Genomic DNA, 19,955 nt, shown 5'->3' on the forward strand with positions numbered 1-19,955 from the left:
TCAAAATTTATAAAAAAAAACTGGAAACCGTTGAACAAGCCAATTCCCGCTTTTGAAATAATTTGAGGTCAAGATTAAAGTTTCATAACGCAAACGAACTTTCCTTTTCAAATGAAGAGTCCAAACGTAAAAAGATTTGAGTAAAATTTTGGCCGGTTTTGAGTTTAGTATGTGTACTAAAATAACTACTGTTTCAAGCTTTCAACGGTATGTATTTCTGTCCAACAGTTATAATAACATAATTCGTAGAAGTTTGGCTTGTCTTTTGTGGCACCCATGCAATTTGTATGGATTGAAAAATTTCTGAAGAAACTTACAGTCGATTATCTCAAAAAAAAATAAGTCACTTAGACCCCCTTGCTTCTAACCCTGATCAAATTGATTGTATGTAGTGGATGTAGATACTACATTATCAATCCAAATAAGTCAAAGAAACAAGCTGGTGCTTCACATCCTGATAATTTATTTTCAAAATAAACCTCAAAGTCTCACACAAATTAATATAATGAAAGTGTATCAATCTTTTCATCAAGGAAATCGTTAACTAAATCTAGCCGGTTTTGCATGTGTCCATCAGTTTCTACATTAGTGGGTTAAGTGATATAAATAGTCGACGCTTTACATCCTAATACAGGTATGCCGGGTCCGTCCTCTCCGGCACACCACTTCCGGAGCCGTCCGATTCCGATTTAGTTGGCGCTCTCGCACGCATCCACCCAATCGTTGTACACGTCGACCGGCTCGGACAGGAAGTTGATCGACGTCTGGTAGTCCTCCATACACACCCGGCAGGTTATTCGCGCCGAGTTCCGGCTCTTGTCCATCTTCACTTCGCAGGACTTTTCGTGGTTGCAGAACGGGCAGTTGAACTGTTGATCCAGAGGTTCGATGTTCTTACGCTTCGGCGGTGGCTTTCTCTTCGACTTTCGACGTCCCATGGTGGTGCTGTGCGCTGGGTTTGATTGCTACTAATGAAGAAGGCAAATTAGTATTACTTTTATTGAAAAACTTACGAGTTAGATAGGTATATTGTGTTTGTTTATACCTTTACGCGACGCGCTCGGGTATGATGATGGCCGCTCGCGATCACAAATTTTGACAGAAATGGTGACAGCTTGGCGTTTACCCGCGTCGACCACAGTTGATTCGCCTGGAGAAGGTAGTCGTGATTATTTTGGCAAGACTGACGAAAGTGACGGATAAGCGTTACAAACGAGAAGATTGTTACCGATTTGTTTTGGATTCACGGTGCACAGGAAAACAGTCGCAAAATCGGAGTTGATAATAATCATTTCGGTATCGGATTATGAATATAATTCCTAGCCTACGAGGTAAGCTTAGTAAATTTAACTTAATAGCTTATTTAGTATTGTAAGTTTCGAATTCAAAATCTGCAAAAATTAACACAAATGCGAAATTACCCTCTCAGATAAATGTTCCTATCAATGAGGGGAACAAGGGGCATAATGAACACACGGGGCTTAAGATCACGGTTGTTTACCCATGATTGGGTAAAAAATTACCAATGGCGAAGGCGATCTTGTGTTTCACCGATATAGTCGGTTGCCCTTCTTCAGTCTCAAGCCTCAGGTTTAATAAGGGTGGGATTTTGAATACATATGTATGTTGTTATTTAGTTTCAATTATCACCTATATGGATTTGCGTTTACACAGTGTATTCTGTGCTTTTTCACCTTTGGCGACTTTTAAAGATACCGATTTGGCTTTATCGTGCTGAGGTTGCAAAAAGCTTAATCCTGTCTACTAGTTTGAGTAGTGGTTATGGTTAGGATAGCTCAGAAAATACTTCAAGCATAAAAGAAAGGCAACGATCAATCTTTGCAAAATGGTGTAGTATCGTACTGTTAAGAGTAGGCCATGGATTTGAGAGTGACATAAGAGGTTTGGAATAAAAAATTGTTATTTAGAACACCATTGAAATCAGACGTGTTTTGGTGTCTCTACATTGGCGACGAGAGTAAAATAGTATCAAAAAGGAGGAAAAGAACAGTAAGATATGCCCGGTTAAGACTCTGTATTGATTATTTGGGTCGAAGTTATGGAGACATGAAAGCCGGAAACAAATCCAACGTGGAGTCAGATTCAAATCTTTCACAGTACCGGCAAGGCGCATCAGACAGGAACCAAGTTGGATGAAGGGCACGATTTGGAATGGTAAATATGAAAATACTTTGGATATACATTGCAAGATGACGCCATGAAGGTAGCGTGTTTATAAGAATTGTTTGCAAAGATTTAAATTTACGAGAATAATTCTCAAAACTGGTTTTGTACTGATTGATTGTACTATAAAATGGTTATTGGAAGATTGTTTGCAAGTGGATATTAAATATTATGAATAATATTTTCTAACAAGTATTATTTTCATCCAGAGTTTACTAATTGAGTTTTATTTTAGCAAAATTCTAAAACTATAAAAAATACACTAAACTGTCAGAAATTGACGTTATCGAGATTGTTTCAATATATTTAGAAAAAAGGAGGAGAAAAAAAACAAAGCTTCCGGTAAAAGTCATTAAATGTTAAATTAAAAATTAAGACAAGTGACAACCATGTTCCGGCCCGTATAAATAAACGGGAATCAATTGGAATGAACCGATTAAATGCATTGAATTCTAGTTGATACTTATTTGGAGAACTTCTTAATGAGTCAATAAAAAAAAATAGCGAGCTTTCCATGATTTTAATATGAAGGTGCAAAATAACAGTAAATAACAGATACTACCCGTATATCAAAATTTTACATAACTGTAATTGCAATCATTTTGCGGTTGTTAGTCAAGCCATTGGAAGCCATATTTCCAATATTGAATACACTACTTTTCATCACATGTTGGATACATTAACCACACTGCTTAGTGAATGAAACTATATTCACATTCATATCCAGCACAAGCACTACAGGTCTGAACTTTGGTAGCCTGAGTAGAGTATTTCTTATTAGGATGCATACAATGCTGTATAAACACAGTTATAAATTAATAAGCATTGGTTTGTTGAACGGATTGTAAATATAGCGATTTTGTGTAAATTTGAATTTAGAAAATTCATATTATTATTATCAACTGCTGTTTATTCTATGAAAAAAAAAGAATATTTTTTGAAAAAACATATCATCAATATTTACAGTACCGATACGTCATCATTTATACTTAGCTTCATTCAGATACCTTTCTCTTCTCTTTAATCGCTAAATGATGTGCCCTTTTTTCAATCATTACCGATTGTACTTTTGTTTCCATTGAAATAAACATTTTTCTTGCCCATTTTTCATTCTTGAAAATCGTTTGTCGTATAACAGTATTTTCCAAAATTTATTCAAATATTTCGTGCCGCACCTAAACTACAAGAAATGTATAAAACATATAAAATAAAGTTTAAACGCATTTTATGTGAAGTTCCCCTTTTTTTTTTGTTTTTTGGTGTCTCTACAAATGGTACAACCCAAGTGGCGCTATTTCAAGAACCTTACTTTCGTAAGGGGAATTTTTATCTAGGTAACCTTGTGGACCCAGTTGTTGCTGCTTTCAGTAATTATGAAAGGGCGAACACGCGTGTCATGCTTTGTGCATGCATGCTCGTTAATAGATCAATCGTTGCTACACTCATTTCTGAGTTAACAACCAAAGATATATGTGATGTAACAATTGATGTTTCTGTTGGTGACCGCAATAGGAAATACGTCTATTGTTTGGTTTATCACCACATGATGAACCATCCCCAACGGATGATTTGTAGCAAAAGGCCTTCCACCTGTTGTGAGCTGTGATGGAAATGCTCATCACATCATCTGGGCCAGTAGCGTAGCTAGGGGGGTGCGGTCCGCACCGGGCCCCGAGCTCCTGGGGGCCTCAAAATCGAAGGGTGGATTTCTCATAACATTAAAATTTCGACATAGCTTGTTGGAAACTGCCAGTTTGTAAGATCCCAAAAAGATAATGAACATGACAATCATAATTTTTGAACGAGACTAGGTTCAGCGATGTACAGGGGCCCCTTGATTCTCCCTTATTTTTAATACTTTAGAACTAGGTTTAAAGTGGGTCGAGGGGCCCGAGGGACCATGGCTTTGGGCCCCCATTTTGGGGGCCTACACAAATATTTATTTTGTAAGTTATTTTCCTTGATGTTGTTCAATCGATTGCTCTCATGAGAAAACTGAGACTTCGATAAGCGGCGTCGGTGGTGTTGTGGTAAGCGTGATTGCATGTCATCCCAGTCGGTCGAGTATCAATTCCCGAAGACGCCGTCGGGAATTTGTGAGGCATAAATTCTCTGAACACGTCTTCCTTCGAAAGGGAAATAAAGCCGTTGGTCGCGGCCCATATGTTGATGAGTTCGATATGTAGAGTCTCAGATGTGTGTGGAGGCCTCCCTGAGCGTCCGTGTTTAGGCTTAGTACCAGGACTAGGCTGACGTAAAACTACAACCGATGCCAAAAGGTGTAAAAGTCAAAAGGTGTAATGCCAAAAGATGTAAAAGTAAAAGAAAAAGAAGAAGAGCCTTCGACGAGGCCCGCTCTTGGCTTTACCTCCTGTAAATACTTAAGTAGGCTCAAATACCTATTTTGAAAATGTTGAGTCTAATTACGGCTTTGAATTTATAAATATTTTTTTCGTGAATTTTTATTTCGTTTTTCATTTCGGAAATGATACAGATACCTTCTCAATATGTTGAATGAGTAAAGGCCTAAAAGTGTACAGTTTTTTAGATTTTAAAATCTTTTCAAAATAATGAATTTTGTGAAATGTGTAATGATGTGTGAATGTGTAAGCCAAATATTTTGATTTTTAGTTAATTATTTAGACTGATGCAAATACTAATTTAATTTTTTGTTCAAGACCACTTGGGAGGCCTAAGGCGGGGAATAATATTCAGGGTACAAACTGGGGTGCAAACAAATAAAATACATAAAAAAGGTAGCAGCTAATGACCAATCGATTAAGTTTTCAGCTTAAACGGAAGTTTAGTTCTCCAGCCGTACTCTTGAAAATTTGAACTTTGGCTTCGATTCATCTTCACCTTAATCGTATCGAGAGATACAAGTAAATTCTTTCAAGAATTCGCTTAGAATTCTTTCAGGAATGTTTGCAAAAATCCTAACTGGATTTCTACAGAATTAAGATTAGCCATAAATTTAGGAAACTTTTTTCAGTGCTTTCATGTAGAAACTCTACAGAATGTCTTGAACAATGCTATCAGGATGTTTTCTAATAATTTCTGAAGAATTGATTCGGGCTTAAAATGACTATGATAAAGCTAGTAAGTAATAATCTATCTGGCGTTCCTATATGGACGTCAATTCATTACGGGATTTAAACAAATTGCCACAGAGATTCCGAATAGGTCTATTTTATTTCTTTTCGAAGGATTCTTCAAAACTGCCTACAGGAATCATTCTATAAATTCATCAAGGTTTCAACCAAGAATTTCACAAAGGCGACCTTTGAGCATTTTCCTCTGAAAACCACTGAAGGGTTTTTTTGGCGTACCTTTGGCCAAGCCCGTGGTTTTCGCAAGTATTTCTTAACTCCAAGGATTCTTCTACGAATTATTTTACTTATTTCAAATATACCCCTTGAGATTTACCTGTGTGTTTTTTCTGGTGTTTATCTTATAAATTTGCGAGAATTCCTCAAATAAATAGAAACCTTTTGGGATTCGTCCTTAATTTTTTTTCCAGTGAGCCCTTTTTGGATTCGTTCATTACTACTACAAGGAGTTCTTCAAGTGGTTAAAGCAGACATTTTCCCAGAAACACCTTAGTGGTTATACCAGTTTCTTAAGGATTATTTTAAATATTCTTGCAAAATTTCTTCTAAGACCTCGTTTACAAAAAAGTTTCGAAAAAATCCAAGAATTTAAGGAGTTTCGAGAAGTTTTAGATTTATACTGCAGAAAAATCTGTGCATGTTTTATTTTTCAACAAATTGGAAAATTTTCTCTAGGGATACCTCTATAAGTTTTGCTGGGAATTCCTCATAAAATAACATAACATAGCCTGCTAGATTTGCATTAAAAACCTTAATGAAGAATTTATCAGTGATTGGCACAATACTAGAATTTCTGAAATTTATCCAGCGATTCCATCAGATATATAATAAATATGTTCCAAGAATTTTTCACGAGTCTTCAAGAAGTTCAAATAGGAATAACTGTAAGCATCTTACTTAATACCGTACAATATACAGAAAGTTATCCAAGAATATCTCTAAAGATCCTTTTAAACAGAAACATATAGCAACTTCTGAGGGAATCGCTTCACATAAATATGTTTTTATTCCATAAGACGTAGCAATAAAAATAATTTCCTGGACGAAATTTTAGTTACGTCCTGGTATGGCTTATTCTTCACAGGCAGAGATTTTTTTGACCATTTAATCACGATTTTTTTTACAAATATTGGGTTTGAATTTGAAACTTGTACCCTTCTGAATTATTGAATCGCTAAGTGGCTCGGTAGCTGGTAAAGCACTCGTCTGGCATACAAAAGTCGTGGGCTCGAATCTGAGCTCGTGAATTTTTCATGATGTCACTCATAATTCATCCATCTTTACCATGCGTAATGAGTTAATTAATTTATATATTGAACGTTTCCGGAAAAATGTTAAAAGTACGTGTTAGTTCGGTAATAAAATAATTTTGCAAACCTCTTTGGGAGGAGTCCCCAAATCTGGCTCCGCACCGGACCCCAAAGACTCTAGCTACACCACTGTCTGGGGCAGCTCAGATATTAATTTGAGAGGCTTCTGTCTGATGGAATAATTAAGTAGTACAGATCTTGGATTACTTAACATAGGCAATCGCCCAACCTTCATGGTGTCTACTGGAGAAGAAGTGTTAGACATAACGCTCTGCTCGAACAGAATCAGGCACAAGTTGACGAATTGGCATGTACCAGATGAGGAATAATTATCTGATCATCGCTACATCTTCTTTGAACATTCAAAGAAGTGGGAACTCTACACTGCATTGGTTGAGACCGACGTTGATACTACAACATTCTACATTATGGAAGCTTTTGAAGAAGCCGAAGAAGCATGTCCTCTACGGTCTGTGAAGACTACAAGAGGGACCCCATGGTGGAATTCCGATCTGACGACTCAAAAATAATGTATAAAAAATTGGAACTGACGGTGTCCAGCTGGATCAGAGTCGTTCAAGTCGGCTTGCAAGGCTTACAAGAAGGCTCTTCAATCTGCTGAACGATCCGGATGGAAAAACTTTTGTACAAATGTTTCCAGTTTGAGTGAAGTCAGTTGGCTGAACAAAATCTAAGGATTTTCAAATGAACGAAATTCGCTCACCTAATGGTGACTTCTAATGAAGAAGTTTGAAAATGTTTATTCAATACACACTTCCCCGGATGTGTAGACATAGCATCTACGGATGAACCAATTGTCTTTTCATGTAGTTACGAGTCTTTGACTTCGCAGTATCGTAACTACTGAGTCGATTCAATGGGTACTTATTAGTTTTGCTCCTTACAAATCTCCAGGAGCAGATGGGATTTATCCTGTTCTGCTCCAGAAGGGTTTTGAGTTTATCAAACATGTTTTGAAAAAGCTACTTGTAAGCAATTTTGCTACCGGGTATTTTCCTAGCTCTTGGCGTGATATTTCTGTAAAGTTTATCCCAAAAGGAGGATGTACATCGTATAAAGAAGCAAAGAGTTTTAGACCAATCAGTCTGACCTCTTTTCTTCTGAAATGTCTGGAACGCATTATCGATCATCACATCCGTGATGTTTATTTGGCAAACATGCCTCTTCATGTGAATCAACATGCTTACCAATCTGGAAAGTCCACTGTGCCTCTTTTACACAAAGTTGTATACGATATTGAGAAAGCATTCGCTCAGGCTCTCTTTGGTATAGGCTCTCTTTGGTATGATTCAAATATTACGTAACACAAAATTTGCCAATTTTAGACCCCCTCCTTCCCCACGTAACAACTTTTGTTTGGAAAACTTAAAATTTACAATCTCCATTCGACCGTATTTATTAATCACGTAAGACAATTTTTTGATTTACTTATCAACTCCAACATTTTCTTTATATCTAACGTATAGCAACGCTACCCTCCAACCTGCAACTTATAACCGTGTTCGGATGTAACGCAGTTCGCACGATGGCCGCAACCGCCCAGCACGAAAAACCTATCGAAACCGCAATCCATGATGGGCTTAATGCGAAGCTTGCCCCGATACACCTGGAGGTAGTCAACGAGTCCTACATGCACAACGTACCCAAGGGTTCGGAAACCCATTTCAAAGTGCTGGTGGTATCCAACCAATTCGATGGGCTACCGCTGATCAAGGTTTGTGCATGTTTAGACCAAAAAAGGATCGTGAAATGAAACGAAATTTTCTTCAACAGCGCCATCGATTGGTCAACGAGATCGTCAAGGAGAAACTGGCCGGAAATTTCGTACACGCCCTATCCATCGAAGCCAAAACGCCCGCCCAATGGGACGAATCGTACAAGTTGGAACCCAGTCCCAACTGCCGGGGCGGTTTCGGCAAATGAACGTTCGGAATGGAATAAATTTAGTTTTGTTATGTTAAATACTTACAGCTACTGAACGATGAGATGTTTTATTTACACGCGGTATGAATCGAACTAAAGGCTATACGTATCCAGACGAAGTTTGCCATCGTTCTCGGTGAAATACATCATGTCCGCCATGGTTTGCTCGCAGATCATCTCCTCGACGCGTCCTTGCATCTACGGGAAACGGAAACCGATTAATGTACAGTGAGGTGGTCCAAAATTTACAGGGTAATCTCCTCGTAAAAATTTCTAGTTAGGTACTTCGAAACAAAATTCATTGAAAAATAAGGAAAATAGGAACTTTTGGTTAGAGACCTTCCATCAGAAAAAGACAGTTTAGAGACTTGCGTTAAAATAGAGATCAAATCTTTAAAAAGATATCTGTAATCTGTAGAGAAAATATAACAACTTACCGCTTTGCACTTGAACTGTTCCTCCACTTCAGGATGCTTGAAATTGGGCCCGAAGTTTACGCTGATCGTTGCACTCTTATGGACCGATATGGCCGGATAGTACGCTCCGCCATACATATCGGTGAACGCTTCACCTTGGCAGACTCCATTCTTGAAGAAGTATATCTTACTGCCGGGCAACACCTTCAACGACTTGAGCGTTTCCGTCACCTTATCCTTCTCCTCGTAGTACAGGTGGCTTTTGAACTTGACCAACGGACGATCCTTGAACGTGCTCGGAATGTGCCCGGCGGGGTTCGACTCAGGGAGCACTATCATGAACCCGAGAGTGTCTCCCACTCCGTACCCATCGCTGTAGTGCTTTCCGTGAGATTCGTGAAAACGGGTTCCCTTGCGGGAGCGCCACGAGTAGCCGAATTTATCGTAACCCAGCGGCGCTTGCAGATTGGCGTATTCCTGGCCCCAGCCAAGCCGACAGGCTGATCCTTCGGGCATTTCTTCCACTGTTGCTTCCCAATACCAACAGCCACGGGTGACGTCTGCAAAAGAAGGCGGTTTGATAATAGGAAATTGCTTTTAGGGCAAAATTTACATGTACATGTACATCTAGACAAGATCATTATAAGAGTAACAGATTTCTTAAAAAACATTCAAAAATTGCCTTAGAAATGTATCCAAAAATTACAACAGACATTATTTCAAGAATTCTTCAAGATATATGTCCGTATTTTTAAAGAATTAGCGAGACCGCCTCTTATTCTGCTCACTGAAGAAGTCTGTAAGTCGCAAGACGAAATAAGCCTATCTGTCAAGATAAGCAAAATATTACATTAATTAACTCATTACGCGTGGTAAAGATGGACAAATTATGGGTGAAATTATGAAAAAAATCCACGTGCTCGGCTGGGATTTGAACCCAGGACTCTTGTATGCTAGACGAGCGCTTTACCAACTAAGCTACCGAGCCACTTGGTGACCCAATAACTGAGTTGGTTACAAGTTTTGGTTGGTTCAAAATTTGAATTCTAAACTTGTAACCAACTTATTAAAATTTTTATGTGATTTGTCAGTTAAGTTCCTTGGATTTTTTTTTAATATTTGGACGAATTTTGAGAAAATTTGTTTAGAATGGAAATCTTATAAGAAAACTTCCAGACATCCCTCTGAAACTCTTATAGAAATATGAAATTTCATAAGGTTTTACAGAAGAATCCCAGCAGGGGAAAAATTCGGAAGAATCTTCAAAAGATATTTTGAGGCCTTCCAGCTGGAAGAACAATCACAGAGATTTCTAGAAAAATCTTGAAGGAATGTCCAAGAGCATCCTAGAAGTAAATCCGGAAGAATTACGGAAGAACCTATGAAAGAATCTTAAAAAAAAAAACAATTATGATGTATTCAGAGGATCCTCAAAAAGATTGCGAAAAGAACCTTAGAAGGTTTGCCCAAAGATTCCTTCAAAAATATTCGGAAGAATTCCCATAGGATTTTCGGAAGAGTCCCAGAAGTGATATACGATTAGCATAGCATAGCATAGCATAGACTGACTGTACATGTCAATGGTTGCTACTCCGTGATTGATCGGAACTGGTAATAATTGCACTGCGATCCAAATGAATAAGGGATGGGAGTTTCCGCTTACTCTCGGAGTGCAATTTTAGCAGATCTAATATTATTGATCAATAAAGGCGCCGGCCAAGTCCTTACAATCAGTTGGGATAGGAAAGGAATGTTAGGGTGTAATGATTGTTGCTTCTAGAGACCGAGAATACCTCTGCATCTCCACAATCACCACGGGAAGGGTGTTTATTAGTGGAGAAGGAAAAGATCTGGGAGTCACCTTTGGTCGGTGATGCGATCCATGGATAAGGTGGAAAAATACGATTTATACTTAAAGCTAGTTTTTAGTTTTATCTCAAAAAGTTTTTGGTAGAACCCTGGCCACGATCACAGGGTTTGACGGTGCCAAAGTAGAAGGTGCACCATAATAATACCCGTCTGTGAAACATATCACCTTCCCAATACTTTGGCACACCTCCAACGGTTCATGATTTATCATGAAACGGCTGCATTCAGGCGGAGGATCTGTTAATATGTTTCGGCATATTATCAGGTCCTCTTCGAACGGAGGGACCGCCAGGGCTCATTAGTTACTTATAAACCAATGCTGGTTGTTTGATGTTTCAATTCGTTTACACGAGCTGTAGCATCCTTTGTACTAATCAGCAATGGTGGTTAAGTTTCGAAGCTAACGTGTGATCAAACGTTTTATAATGCAACATAAGAATGGGTGTTTGGTGGAACTGTGCGTTACACTCGTCGTTATTAAATTTAGTGATTGTGAAGGTGCTAATAGTGATTTTATTATTAAATCTATAGTGATGAAAATTTAAAAATTAAGGTGGAAATGATTCTGATAGTTTTGTTAAAAATATAATAGTAATGATGTGAACTCTACTAATTTAATAATGGTCAAAATACATTGTGCAATCATTTTTCTGAATATAAACTTAATTGCCTAGTTCTTCAAACGTGCATGATAAAAGTGTTAATATGTAATGACAGCGAGTGCAGAAGAATGGATCTAAGTGATTTTTTTTTCAATGTAACTTTCTTGATCATAGTGCTAAATCGTAGTTTGAATAGTAATGACTCTACAGCAACAAAAAAAAATGATACATTTAAATTGAATATCTTTTAATTACTTAGTAATGCTCACAGATGGTAATGCTAACAGATGGTAATGTTAACAGATTTATATGAAAATGGTGTGATGTGAAAAGTGATATAATAGAAAGTATATCTGAAGTGTATTACGAAAGTTGATGAGTGATAATCGGTGATATACGCGATAGTGTCGAAAATAAAAGTGACGATAGTGGGTGATGAAATGAAATGGGGATTGAGGACCTTTTAATAAAACTATTTCGTTCTTCACTTTAACCACTCTGGTAGCATTTCAGGCCTTATCATAGTTTGATAGTAGTCTGAACTACTAGACTGCAAAACTACGGCAAGGGCTGATTGCTGCTAGCGTACACAGTGACCATTTGAGCAACATTGCTTAGGAACGTCTGTGTGATGAACGCAATAGAGGCTTATAAAAGCAAATGTTGGGAAGGAGCTTAGGGCAGATTAAGAGTCCCAGTACTACCACTATCGCTACCGACAAAAAAAAAAAAAAAAAAAAAAGTTTTTGGTAGAAGATTTAAAATAAACGTCAACAACAACATTATAGATTGTCGAACCATTCAAAAGAAGTTTTTATTAATGACGAAAAGAGAAAAATACATACGTATATCTTAAATTATATGAAACAGGAATAATACCGGCACATGTAGTGACGAACCATACATAGTTTGTTTGAAAATTACATAGAAGTATTATTGAACATTTTTGCCTCAATAAGAAAAGTCTTTGGTAGAAGTTTTAAAATAAGCGTCGACATTCATAATCTCAAACGATTCAAAAAATATTTAAAATATTTGAAGAAATGTCAAAAATTTTATGTTTATTAGAATTGTAAAAAACAGGCATAATGCCGACACTTGTAGTGACGAACCATACAAAGTTTGATTGAATATTACAAAAAAAGTAACGCTTTCATAAAAAAATGTGTTATCATAAGCATGAAACGAGCTCATCAGTTGGTAATCCATCCTCGACTGAACACGAATATCTTTTCGCACTCACACAGCGCGAACAGCAAAACTTCTCGGCGCCCCGAAAACGAACCGTCTTGCTTGGGCTTTCCGAAACACTGCCCAGCACAACGCGAGAACCGAAAACCAAACTCCCGGAATCCTGAAAACGAAGCGTCTCACTATCGCTACCGACAAAAAAAAAAAAAAAAAAAAAAAAAAAAAAAAAAAAAAAAAAAAAAAAAAAAAAAAAAGTTTTTGGTAGAAGATTTAAAATAAACGTCAACAACAACATTATAGATTGTCGAACCATTCAAAAGAAGTTTTTATTAATGACGAAAAGAGAAAAATACATACGTATATCTTAAATTATATGAAACAGGAATAATACCGGCACATGTAGTGACGAACCATACATAGTTTGTTTGAAAATTACATAGAAGTATTATTGAACATTTTTGCCTCAATAAGAAAAGTCTTTGGTAGAAGTTTTAAAATAAGCGTCGACATTCATAATCTCAAACGATTCAAAAAATATTTAAAATATTTGAAGAAATGTCAAAAATTTTATGTTTATTAGAATTGTAAAAAACAGGCATAATGCCGACACTTGTAGTGACGAACCATACAAAGTTTGATTGAATATTACAAAAAAAGTAACGCTTTCATAAAAAAATGTGTTATCATAAGCATGAAACGAGCTCATCAGTTGGTAATCCATCCTCGACTGAACACGAATATCTTTTCGCACTCACACAGCGCGAACAGCAAAACTTCTCGGCGCCCCGAAAACGAACCGTCTTGCTTGGGCTTTCCGAAACACTGCCCAGCACAACGCGAGAACCGAAAACCAAACTCCCGGAATCCTGAAAACGAAGCGTCTTGTTTGGGATTTCAAAACACTGCCCAGCACAACACGAGAACCGGAAACCAAACTCCCGGCGTCCCGAAAACGATGCGTCTTGTTTGGGATTTTCAAAACACTGCCCAGCACAACACGAGAACCGAAAACCAAACTCCCGGAATCCTGAAAACGAAGCGTCTTGTTTGGGCTTTTCAAAACACTGCCCAGCACAACACGCGAACCGAAAACCAAACTCCCGGCGTCCCGAAAACGAACCGTCTTGCTTGGCCTTTCCAAAACACTCAGTCCCAGAAGTGATATACGATTGACGAAAAAATAACAGAGGCATTTAAAAAAAAAAATCAGAAGGATTTTAGGAAGAATCCTCAGAAGATATCCGAAAGTATTCCAAAAGGATTTCAGAAAGCATTTCCAGAAGAATCCAGAGGCATTCTCGTAAAAATCTCAGGAGTAGTAAAGTAGTATACCGTAAACAAGAATTTGGGTGAATATAGTCGAGAAGTATGCAAGAGTAGTAATGCCTAGAAGAAATTCTGGTAAAATTCCTAGAGAAGTCTTTGTACGAAATTTCTACAGAAATATCATGAGCAACCCATGTTTAAATTTATTGAGACATCCTTAAGGATTTTTGGTTAATTAGGAATACCTGAAGTCCCAATAGAGTATTTTTTTAGGACACTAATGGAAGAAACCCTAAATGATTACCCAAAAAATTCCCTAGAGATTTTTTTCCTGAGAAACCTTACAGGAATTTTCAAAGATTCAGTGGTAAAAGGAAGTTTTACTAGAAAAATCGGAATGGGAATTATTTGTAGGGCAATTTCTATACGATTTTCTAGGTACAACGATTTTTTTTAAAACCTTATAAGAATTCTAAGAGTTCTTACCAAGTTTTAAAGAAAATCGTATAGAAATTCCTCTAGGGGTTCCTGTAAGAAATCTTATAAAATTGCCTGGAGAAATAAATGAAGGAATATCGGTGGAAGAATGACTGAAAAAACGTCTTGAGAAATCCCAGATGGAATTTTTGGAACATCCGTACTGAAACTTACAGATATATCAATTTTGGACTGCTGAAGGTATTCCTAAAAGAATTTCTTTAATCATTCTTTAATGATAAAAGAAATTCTAGAGCAATCTGTGACAAAATTGTTTCTAGATTTTCTAGATTTTTTTTCCTAAGTGTACGTTTTACTGAAGAGATCCTTGGGATAAACTAGTCGCGAAAGAATCTCTAGATTCGATAGGGTTTACAGCAAGATTTTCTGTAAATATTTTTTTAACTACGAATTCTTACAGAAATTTAATCTTGAAGGGAAGATATTCCCAAGATTTTTAGAACTTCTTCAACATATCACGCAGAAACTTCTCTTGTGATTATTTAAGATTTTTTTTTGCAGGAATTACTTCACTAATGTTGCTACAAACTGTTTCAAGAATTTACATTCAGAAATTATTCTAAGAGAATTCGATAGAATTTTACTCAAAATTATGAACAGATTCTTATAAAACTCTGTAAGGTTTGAATATGAATCAAAATATGGACAAAAGATTATGAAGAGCAAGTTACGCAAATGGGATGTTTATTTTACAATGCATACTCACAATGTGTACACCTCGCCATACAGTATCCCTTATCTCCGGTGACCGCCAAACGATCCTCCGAAACCTTCAGCTGCGGTGCCCGATCGTGCAACGCTATGAGGACCGCATTTGGCGATAGCACTCGATATAACCAGCCTGGAATCGGTTTCCCCGCCCAATCGGCACTTTCGTCGAACTCCTGCCGGAACGGTGCATGTGGATCCGGTTCGGCCAAAATGTACCGATAGCCGTCCTTGTTGAACGGGTGCTCCAGCGGGTAACCGTGGGCGGGAAGCTTCACCAGCGCCAGTTCCGTTCCGACGCGGCTCTTTTTGCCCAGTGCTCCGCCCTGATCGTTGTTGGGGAACTTTCGCTTCTGTTGACGGCCGGCCTTGGCCAAGTTTTGTGTGCCTAAAATTGGAGAGAAATTTAAATAACCATCTATAAAGCCGTACTTGTAACTTCCACGTACTGTCATCCATGTTTAAAAAACAGGTAAGGTTCGATTACCCAAATTGGGTACTTCCTGAGCGATTCTTTTCTTGTGTTGCGAACGAATTCGCTTATCAAAGTGCACGCACGACTTTCGTGATTGCGTCAGAATTATCCAGAAACGAAATGGAACGTTGAATGTGTAGTTATGGTAGTTATAGCAGCTATATGCTCAGTACGAATGCACTTGAGCTCTCACTAATCAACCACCGGAACAAACCCGGCTCGTTGCGGACGTGTCGATTTTACTTTGGTTACTGTTCTTCCCGTCCCTAATTGTTGAGCTATCGCACTTCCCCAGCTTCCCCCATTCCAATTGGATATCTGCTTCTATGCTGAAGAAAACGAATGCAAACTACAAAACAGATTGCAAAATAATAAAACGCAATTATGGGAACTCTCGACCTATCACTACTGAATATGAATCACACGTAGGTAGAAGTTTCACTGCCGCGCCTCTGTTGCTTCTGCTTCTACACTAGCGCGGTGTTGTGCCACACTCAAACTCAGCTGAGCGGCTGATCATCATCACTGATTCGACACACGCTTAGAATCAGTTGCACTGGATATGTGTAAATTTTACGCGTTTTACGCCATTATCGAACATTATTTTGTCATTCACGCATTTTTACGTAATCGTAAATTTACAATGGTCAACGTCTACATCTACTATTACGCAAAAAAACGTAAAAAACACAAAAAATTTGTCGAATACTGCGTAAAACTTACACATATCCTGTGCAACTGATTCTAAGCGTGTGTGAGCCATCAGTGAGAGAGTGAGAGAACCGGATTTTGCAGAGAGCACGACCGCACACGCTTAAAATGGTTTACACAAGGGTTATGACACTACTTCCAGTCTTCCCATGAACCGAACCGATTCGTGATCAAACGTCAACTTCCCACCGCAAAATCGCTAGTGTTTGGAGGTGATGTTAAACTCCAAATTGCGAAATCATCACCTCCAAGTTAGTTCTAATACCCTCCGTTGTATGAATTATGGTGGCGCGTCGATCGTCGCAAGTTTCTCGTTAAACAGTCAATATGCAACTTTGGTTTGAACCTTGGACTCAAATCGCCTTCGATGATTTTTTTGCATTGGTCCGTCGGGAGACCTTGATCAACTGGCAACAGAAATGGAGAGACGAAGAAATGAGTAGATGGCAGCATTCCATACTTCCACAGGTGGCGAAAAACCACGGTTTAAGGGCTTGGGCATGAGCCGTGATTTCATTCGTGTCATGTGTCGGCTTATGTCCAATCATTATTCGTTAAACGCGCATACCCACCGTATTTGGCTCTCAGGAAGCAATCTCTGTGTTTGCGGCGTGGCTTACCAGGATATCGAACATGTCGTATGGGGATGCGGTGAGTATCGTGGCATCAGATATGAACTGACTGAAACTCTCCGGATCCGAGGAAAACAGCAGAAAACTGTTAGGGAAGTATTGGCGGGCCTTCATTTGGAATATATGATTTTTATCTATCTTTATCTTTATCTATCACTTCAATATCAATATCAGAATTTGATTGTCGTTCGTTCCCTCTCTTTCTTTCTCCCCTTCAAATTGTCCAATTCTCGTCGTGTCTCCCACAAACCGTTTCTGTTTAGTTTCGTTACAGATCTGGACATCTTGTCCCATCAGCTTAGTAGTGTAAGTAGCTTAAGAAATCCCGAGTAGCTTGTATTCCCTAACCTTAAAACATCCCCAAACTAACATAGTTTTTAAAATAAATATAAATTTAAAAATGTAAACAACGTAAAAAAAGAAAAAGATTTCGGCTCTGTTAAGCCCTACGGCGCTCGAGCCTGCCAAATAAACGAGTAAAAAAAATTGGTCTTTTTGAAAACCTAAATGTCGCACTCAATTCTGTGTAACCTTTTTTGAGCGTGTGAACATGCAGCAGTCAGTGAGCAATCAGTGAGAGAGTGAGAGTAACCGGATGACGGTGCACGGAGACGGAATTCAACTCAATTTTGGGTTGTTTCAACGCAATTCCGTAGTTGAGCCCAATAACTCAATTTTGGCTAAATTTCCAAGGTCCCCACTAGGTAGTTTGGCTTTAATTCCATTAGAAAAATATACTCAATTTTGGGTTGATTTAACGCAAAATTGAGTTCTTTCGACCCAAACATAAGAAAAGTTGCATTTACCCAAATTTGGCTTATTGGGCCAAAGTACCCCCATTGGGTAGATGCAGCTCTCTCTATTTTTGACAACATTCGTGTGGGAGAAAGAGAAAACCGAGAGATTTTGGGTTGAAACTATAATCGATATACTTAATTTTGGGTAAAGTAAACTCAAAAATTAGGTAAAAATATTTCTCCGTGTGAGCACGACACGCGCACGCTTAAAATGATTTTCACAACGGCTGTGACACTTCAACACAAAATTTGTGATTTTATTCGCTGCTCTCTGCACGGAAATATGCGAATGTTTTCAATACAATGGGCGCATATTGTGACCAAATATGATATCATTAGCTGAAAAAACCCTGCCGAAGGGAATCAATCAAGAGTAGGATCACAATTATCTCCAGTAATTCCTTCAAGGATTCCTTTAAGAGATAGATATCCTGAAATTTAATGTGTTCAAAAAAATATCCTTGGGATTGAAACAATACTTTCAACTATTCATCTAGGAAATTCCTACCACGAATTACTCTTATAAGTTTTCACCATTGATTCATTACAATATTTGATCGCAATATTTTTTAATCGCCAGTGATGTTTTTTGCATAACTTACTTCATAAAGTATGCATTGTAATAAGTTATTTGTAGTTTTCCAGGAGTTTATCTTTAAATTTGCTCAGACTTCTAATAAATCCCACAATGAATATTTCTTCAAGAATTTCTCCATGAATTCCTCCTCTCATTTCCTTTCATATTTTATGCGCGAATCAGGGCTGTTAAATGTCATGTTTTAGGATTTCCTTCAAGGATTTATTCCTGCATGGATTGTTTCAACGTATCTTCTAGCTATCCTTCACCTACCTTGTGCTGTGGCCTCATCATAGTTGGGCTTAATCTGCGTCAGATCCGACGTCACCAGTCCATACATTTGTCCATCGGCAGTCTCTTCGTACGCAAACAGCGTGTTGATATCCTTCAGCAGTGTCCGCTGCACCGTAGCGTACCAAGATTGGGTCGAACGCCGGCTCATGGTCGTCATCGATTCCCAGTAGTGGTCCATGAAGGGAATGATGTCCCTATCCTTGCTGAACATCACCTTCGGTTTGCCTTCCTTGGTCGCCGTCTGCTGCAGATTGGCAATGGCTGTCATGCACATCTGCGGAATCGTGGCCTGGGTCTTCCGGAAGCTTTCCAGCCCCGTTACGGAACAGTTCTTACAGACGAACACATAGTTCATAATGAAGGGCACCAGTCGGCCCAGCTGGAACCCGATGCAGGATTCGTGGAACCAACGGCAGCATGTCACACAAAGCAGTTCCACTATGTTGAGATTCCTTTCCTTTCCGCTGAGAAGGTGTAAACAGAGAGAGAGTTTGAAATGAAAAGAAAATGCGACAATGAGAGGGAGAGTTTTTATGCTGCGATAGTAAACAACCTAACATTGAGGTTATGTTACAAATAGTTAAACTTGAAAACTTTTAGTTTATTGATTGTGTTTAAATTGTAGTAAATGACGGTTTTGTGTTATATTTCATCTAGTTTTAACTTACCAATAACAGTTACCATATTTATCCTCGGTTTTTGGCGAATTTTTACCAGATTTGCCATCACCCTCATCCATTTTGAAAAATTGATTTTTCACCAAGATAAACGAACAAAAACACACAAAATTACACTTAAACCATGCACTACACTTTAAATATACAATTGAACACCAAAAACTGAAAACTTTAATTCAATTTGATTTGATTTTGCGGAAAAAATCGATGCCCGACGCGATCTGCTCAGGCAAATCAAGCGGACAAAGCCAAAAAGCCACTGCAGTTTGCGAGCATAAAAGTTGATGTTGCTCTTCGCTGTCAAAGAAGATCAGAGACTCGGAACGTAAAATTCAGGGCCTAATTCAGTAAAGTGCTCGATAAATCTTTTAAGGACATGGTAATCGGAACCTGTTCATCGGATAGTTCAAGGACTGTTTTTTTTAAGAATTTTATTTAACGAAAAACAACCACGTCTTAAGACGAAATATTTTACTTTTTTGATTTCTTTCTTTCCTTTCTCCTTCCTATTTCCACTCGCATCGAGCCAAACCTCCACAAACCTTCGCAGTGTACACTTTTTACTGTAACATACTCCCTCGGTTGAGGCGAAGGTCTTACAACCCAACTTCCAGGCCTTGGGTGGCATGTTATTGCCCTTCTTCTTAATCACCAGGAATCCAGTTCGCCGCAACGTGGGGTCCTTGTACTATTT

At 38.2% G+C, this 19,955-nt stretch overlaps 3 protein-coding genes across 5 annotated transcripts; 1 reads left to right on the top strand and 2 right to left on the bottom strand.

Annotated features, from left to right (window-relative positions):
* Positions 1–440: 440 nt before the first annotated feature.
* On the bottom strand, positions 441–1,170 carry LOC110680824 (transcription elongation factor 1 homolog). Of its 2 annotated transcripts, none has more exons than XM_021856605.1 (2): positions 1,046–1,170; positions 441–965 (listed from the first exon to the last, which is right to left on the bottom strand). In XM_021856605.1, exon 2 carries the CDS (start codon positions 936–938, stop codon positions 690–692), a length of 249 nt encoding a protein of 82 aa, XP_021712297.1. In that variant the 5' UTR covers positions 939–965; positions 1,046–1,170; the 3' UTR covers positions 441–689. The 2 variants fall into 2 exon arrangements, with proteins under 2 accessions (XP_021712297.1, XP_021712296.1); XM_021856604.1 differs by having other exon boundaries at positions 441–968; positions 1,046–1,144.
* A 15-nt stretch (positions 1,171–1,185) lies between these two features.
* Positions 1,186–8,663, top strand: LOC110680823 (bolA-like protein DDB_G0274169). Its single transcript, XM_021856603.1, has 3 exons — positions 1,186–1,331; positions 8,092–8,339; positions 8,399–8,663. Exons 1-3 carry the CDS (start codon positions 1,307–1,309, stop codon positions 8,546–8,548), a joined length of 423 nt encoding a protein of 140 aa, XP_021712295.1. The 5' UTR covers positions 1,186–1,306; the 3' UTR covers positions 8,549–8,663.
* On the bottom strand, positions 8,578–19,529 carry LOC110680822 (set1/Ash2 histone methyltransferase complex subunit ASH2-like). Of its 2 annotated transcripts, XM_021856601.1 has the most exons (5): positions 19,253–19,529; positions 18,564–19,048; positions 15,097–15,486; positions 8,986–9,524; positions 8,578–8,746 (listed from the first exon to the last, which is right to left on the bottom strand). In XM_021856601.1, the coding sequence occupies exons 1-5, from the start codon at positions 19,321–19,323 to the stop codon at positions 8,642–8,644; spliced, it is 1,590 nt and encodes a 529-aa protein (XP_021712293.1). In that variant the 5' UTR covers positions 19,324–19,529; the 3' UTR covers positions 8,578–8,641. The 2 variants fall into 2 exon arrangements, with proteins under 2 accessions (XP_021712293.1, XP_021712294.1); XM_021856602.1 differs by lacking the exons at positions 18,564–19,048; positions 19,253–19,529 and adding an exon at positions 15,548–16,060.
* Positions 19,530–19,955: the final 426 nt, after the last annotated feature.

The sequence above is a fragment of the Aedes aegypti genome, unplaced genomic scaffold, assembly GCF_002204515.2.
Source record: "Aedes aegypti strain LVP_AGWG unplaced genomic scaffold, AaegL5.0 Primary Assembly AGWG_AaegL5_hic_scaff_1893_PBJ_arrow, whole genome shotgun sequence".
NCBI lineage: Eukaryota > Metazoa > Arthropoda > Insecta > Diptera > Culicidae > Aedes > Aedes aegypti.

What these genes read in the sequence shown, in the direction of transcription:
- LOC110680824 (XM_021856605.1), bottom strand. Translation starts at nt 938, where the DNA reads ATGGGACGTCGAAAGTCGAAGAGAAAGCCACCGCCGAAGCGTAAGAAC.
- LOC110680823 (XM_021856603.1), top strand. Translation starts at nt 1,307, where the DNA reads ATGAATATAATTCCTAGCCTACGAG. An exon ending in TATAATTCCTAGCCTACGAG is followed by an intron (nt 1,332 to 8,091) that starts GTAAGCTTAGTA and finishes TCTAACGTATAG; the next exon opens with CAACGCTACCCTCCAACCTG. An exon ending in ATGGGCTACCGCTGATCAAG is followed by an intron (nt 8,340 to 8,398) that starts GTTTGTGCATGT and finishes TTTCTTCAACAG; the next exon opens with CGCCATCGATTGGTCAACGA.
- LOC110680822 (XM_021856601.1), bottom strand. Translation starts at nt 19,323, where the DNA reads ATGGATGAGGGTGATGGCAAATCTGGTAAAAATTCGCCAAAAACCGAG. An exon ending in AAATATGGTAACTGTTATTG is followed by an intron (nt 19,049 to 19,252) that starts GTAAGTTAAAAC and finishes ACACCTTCTCAG; the next exon opens with CGGAAAGGAAAGGAATCTCA. An exon ending in AACAGTTCAAGTGCAAAGCG is followed by an intron (nt 8,747 to 8,985) that starts GTAAGTTGTTAT and finishes CGTTTCCCGTAG; the next exon opens with ATGCAAGGACGCGTCGAGGA.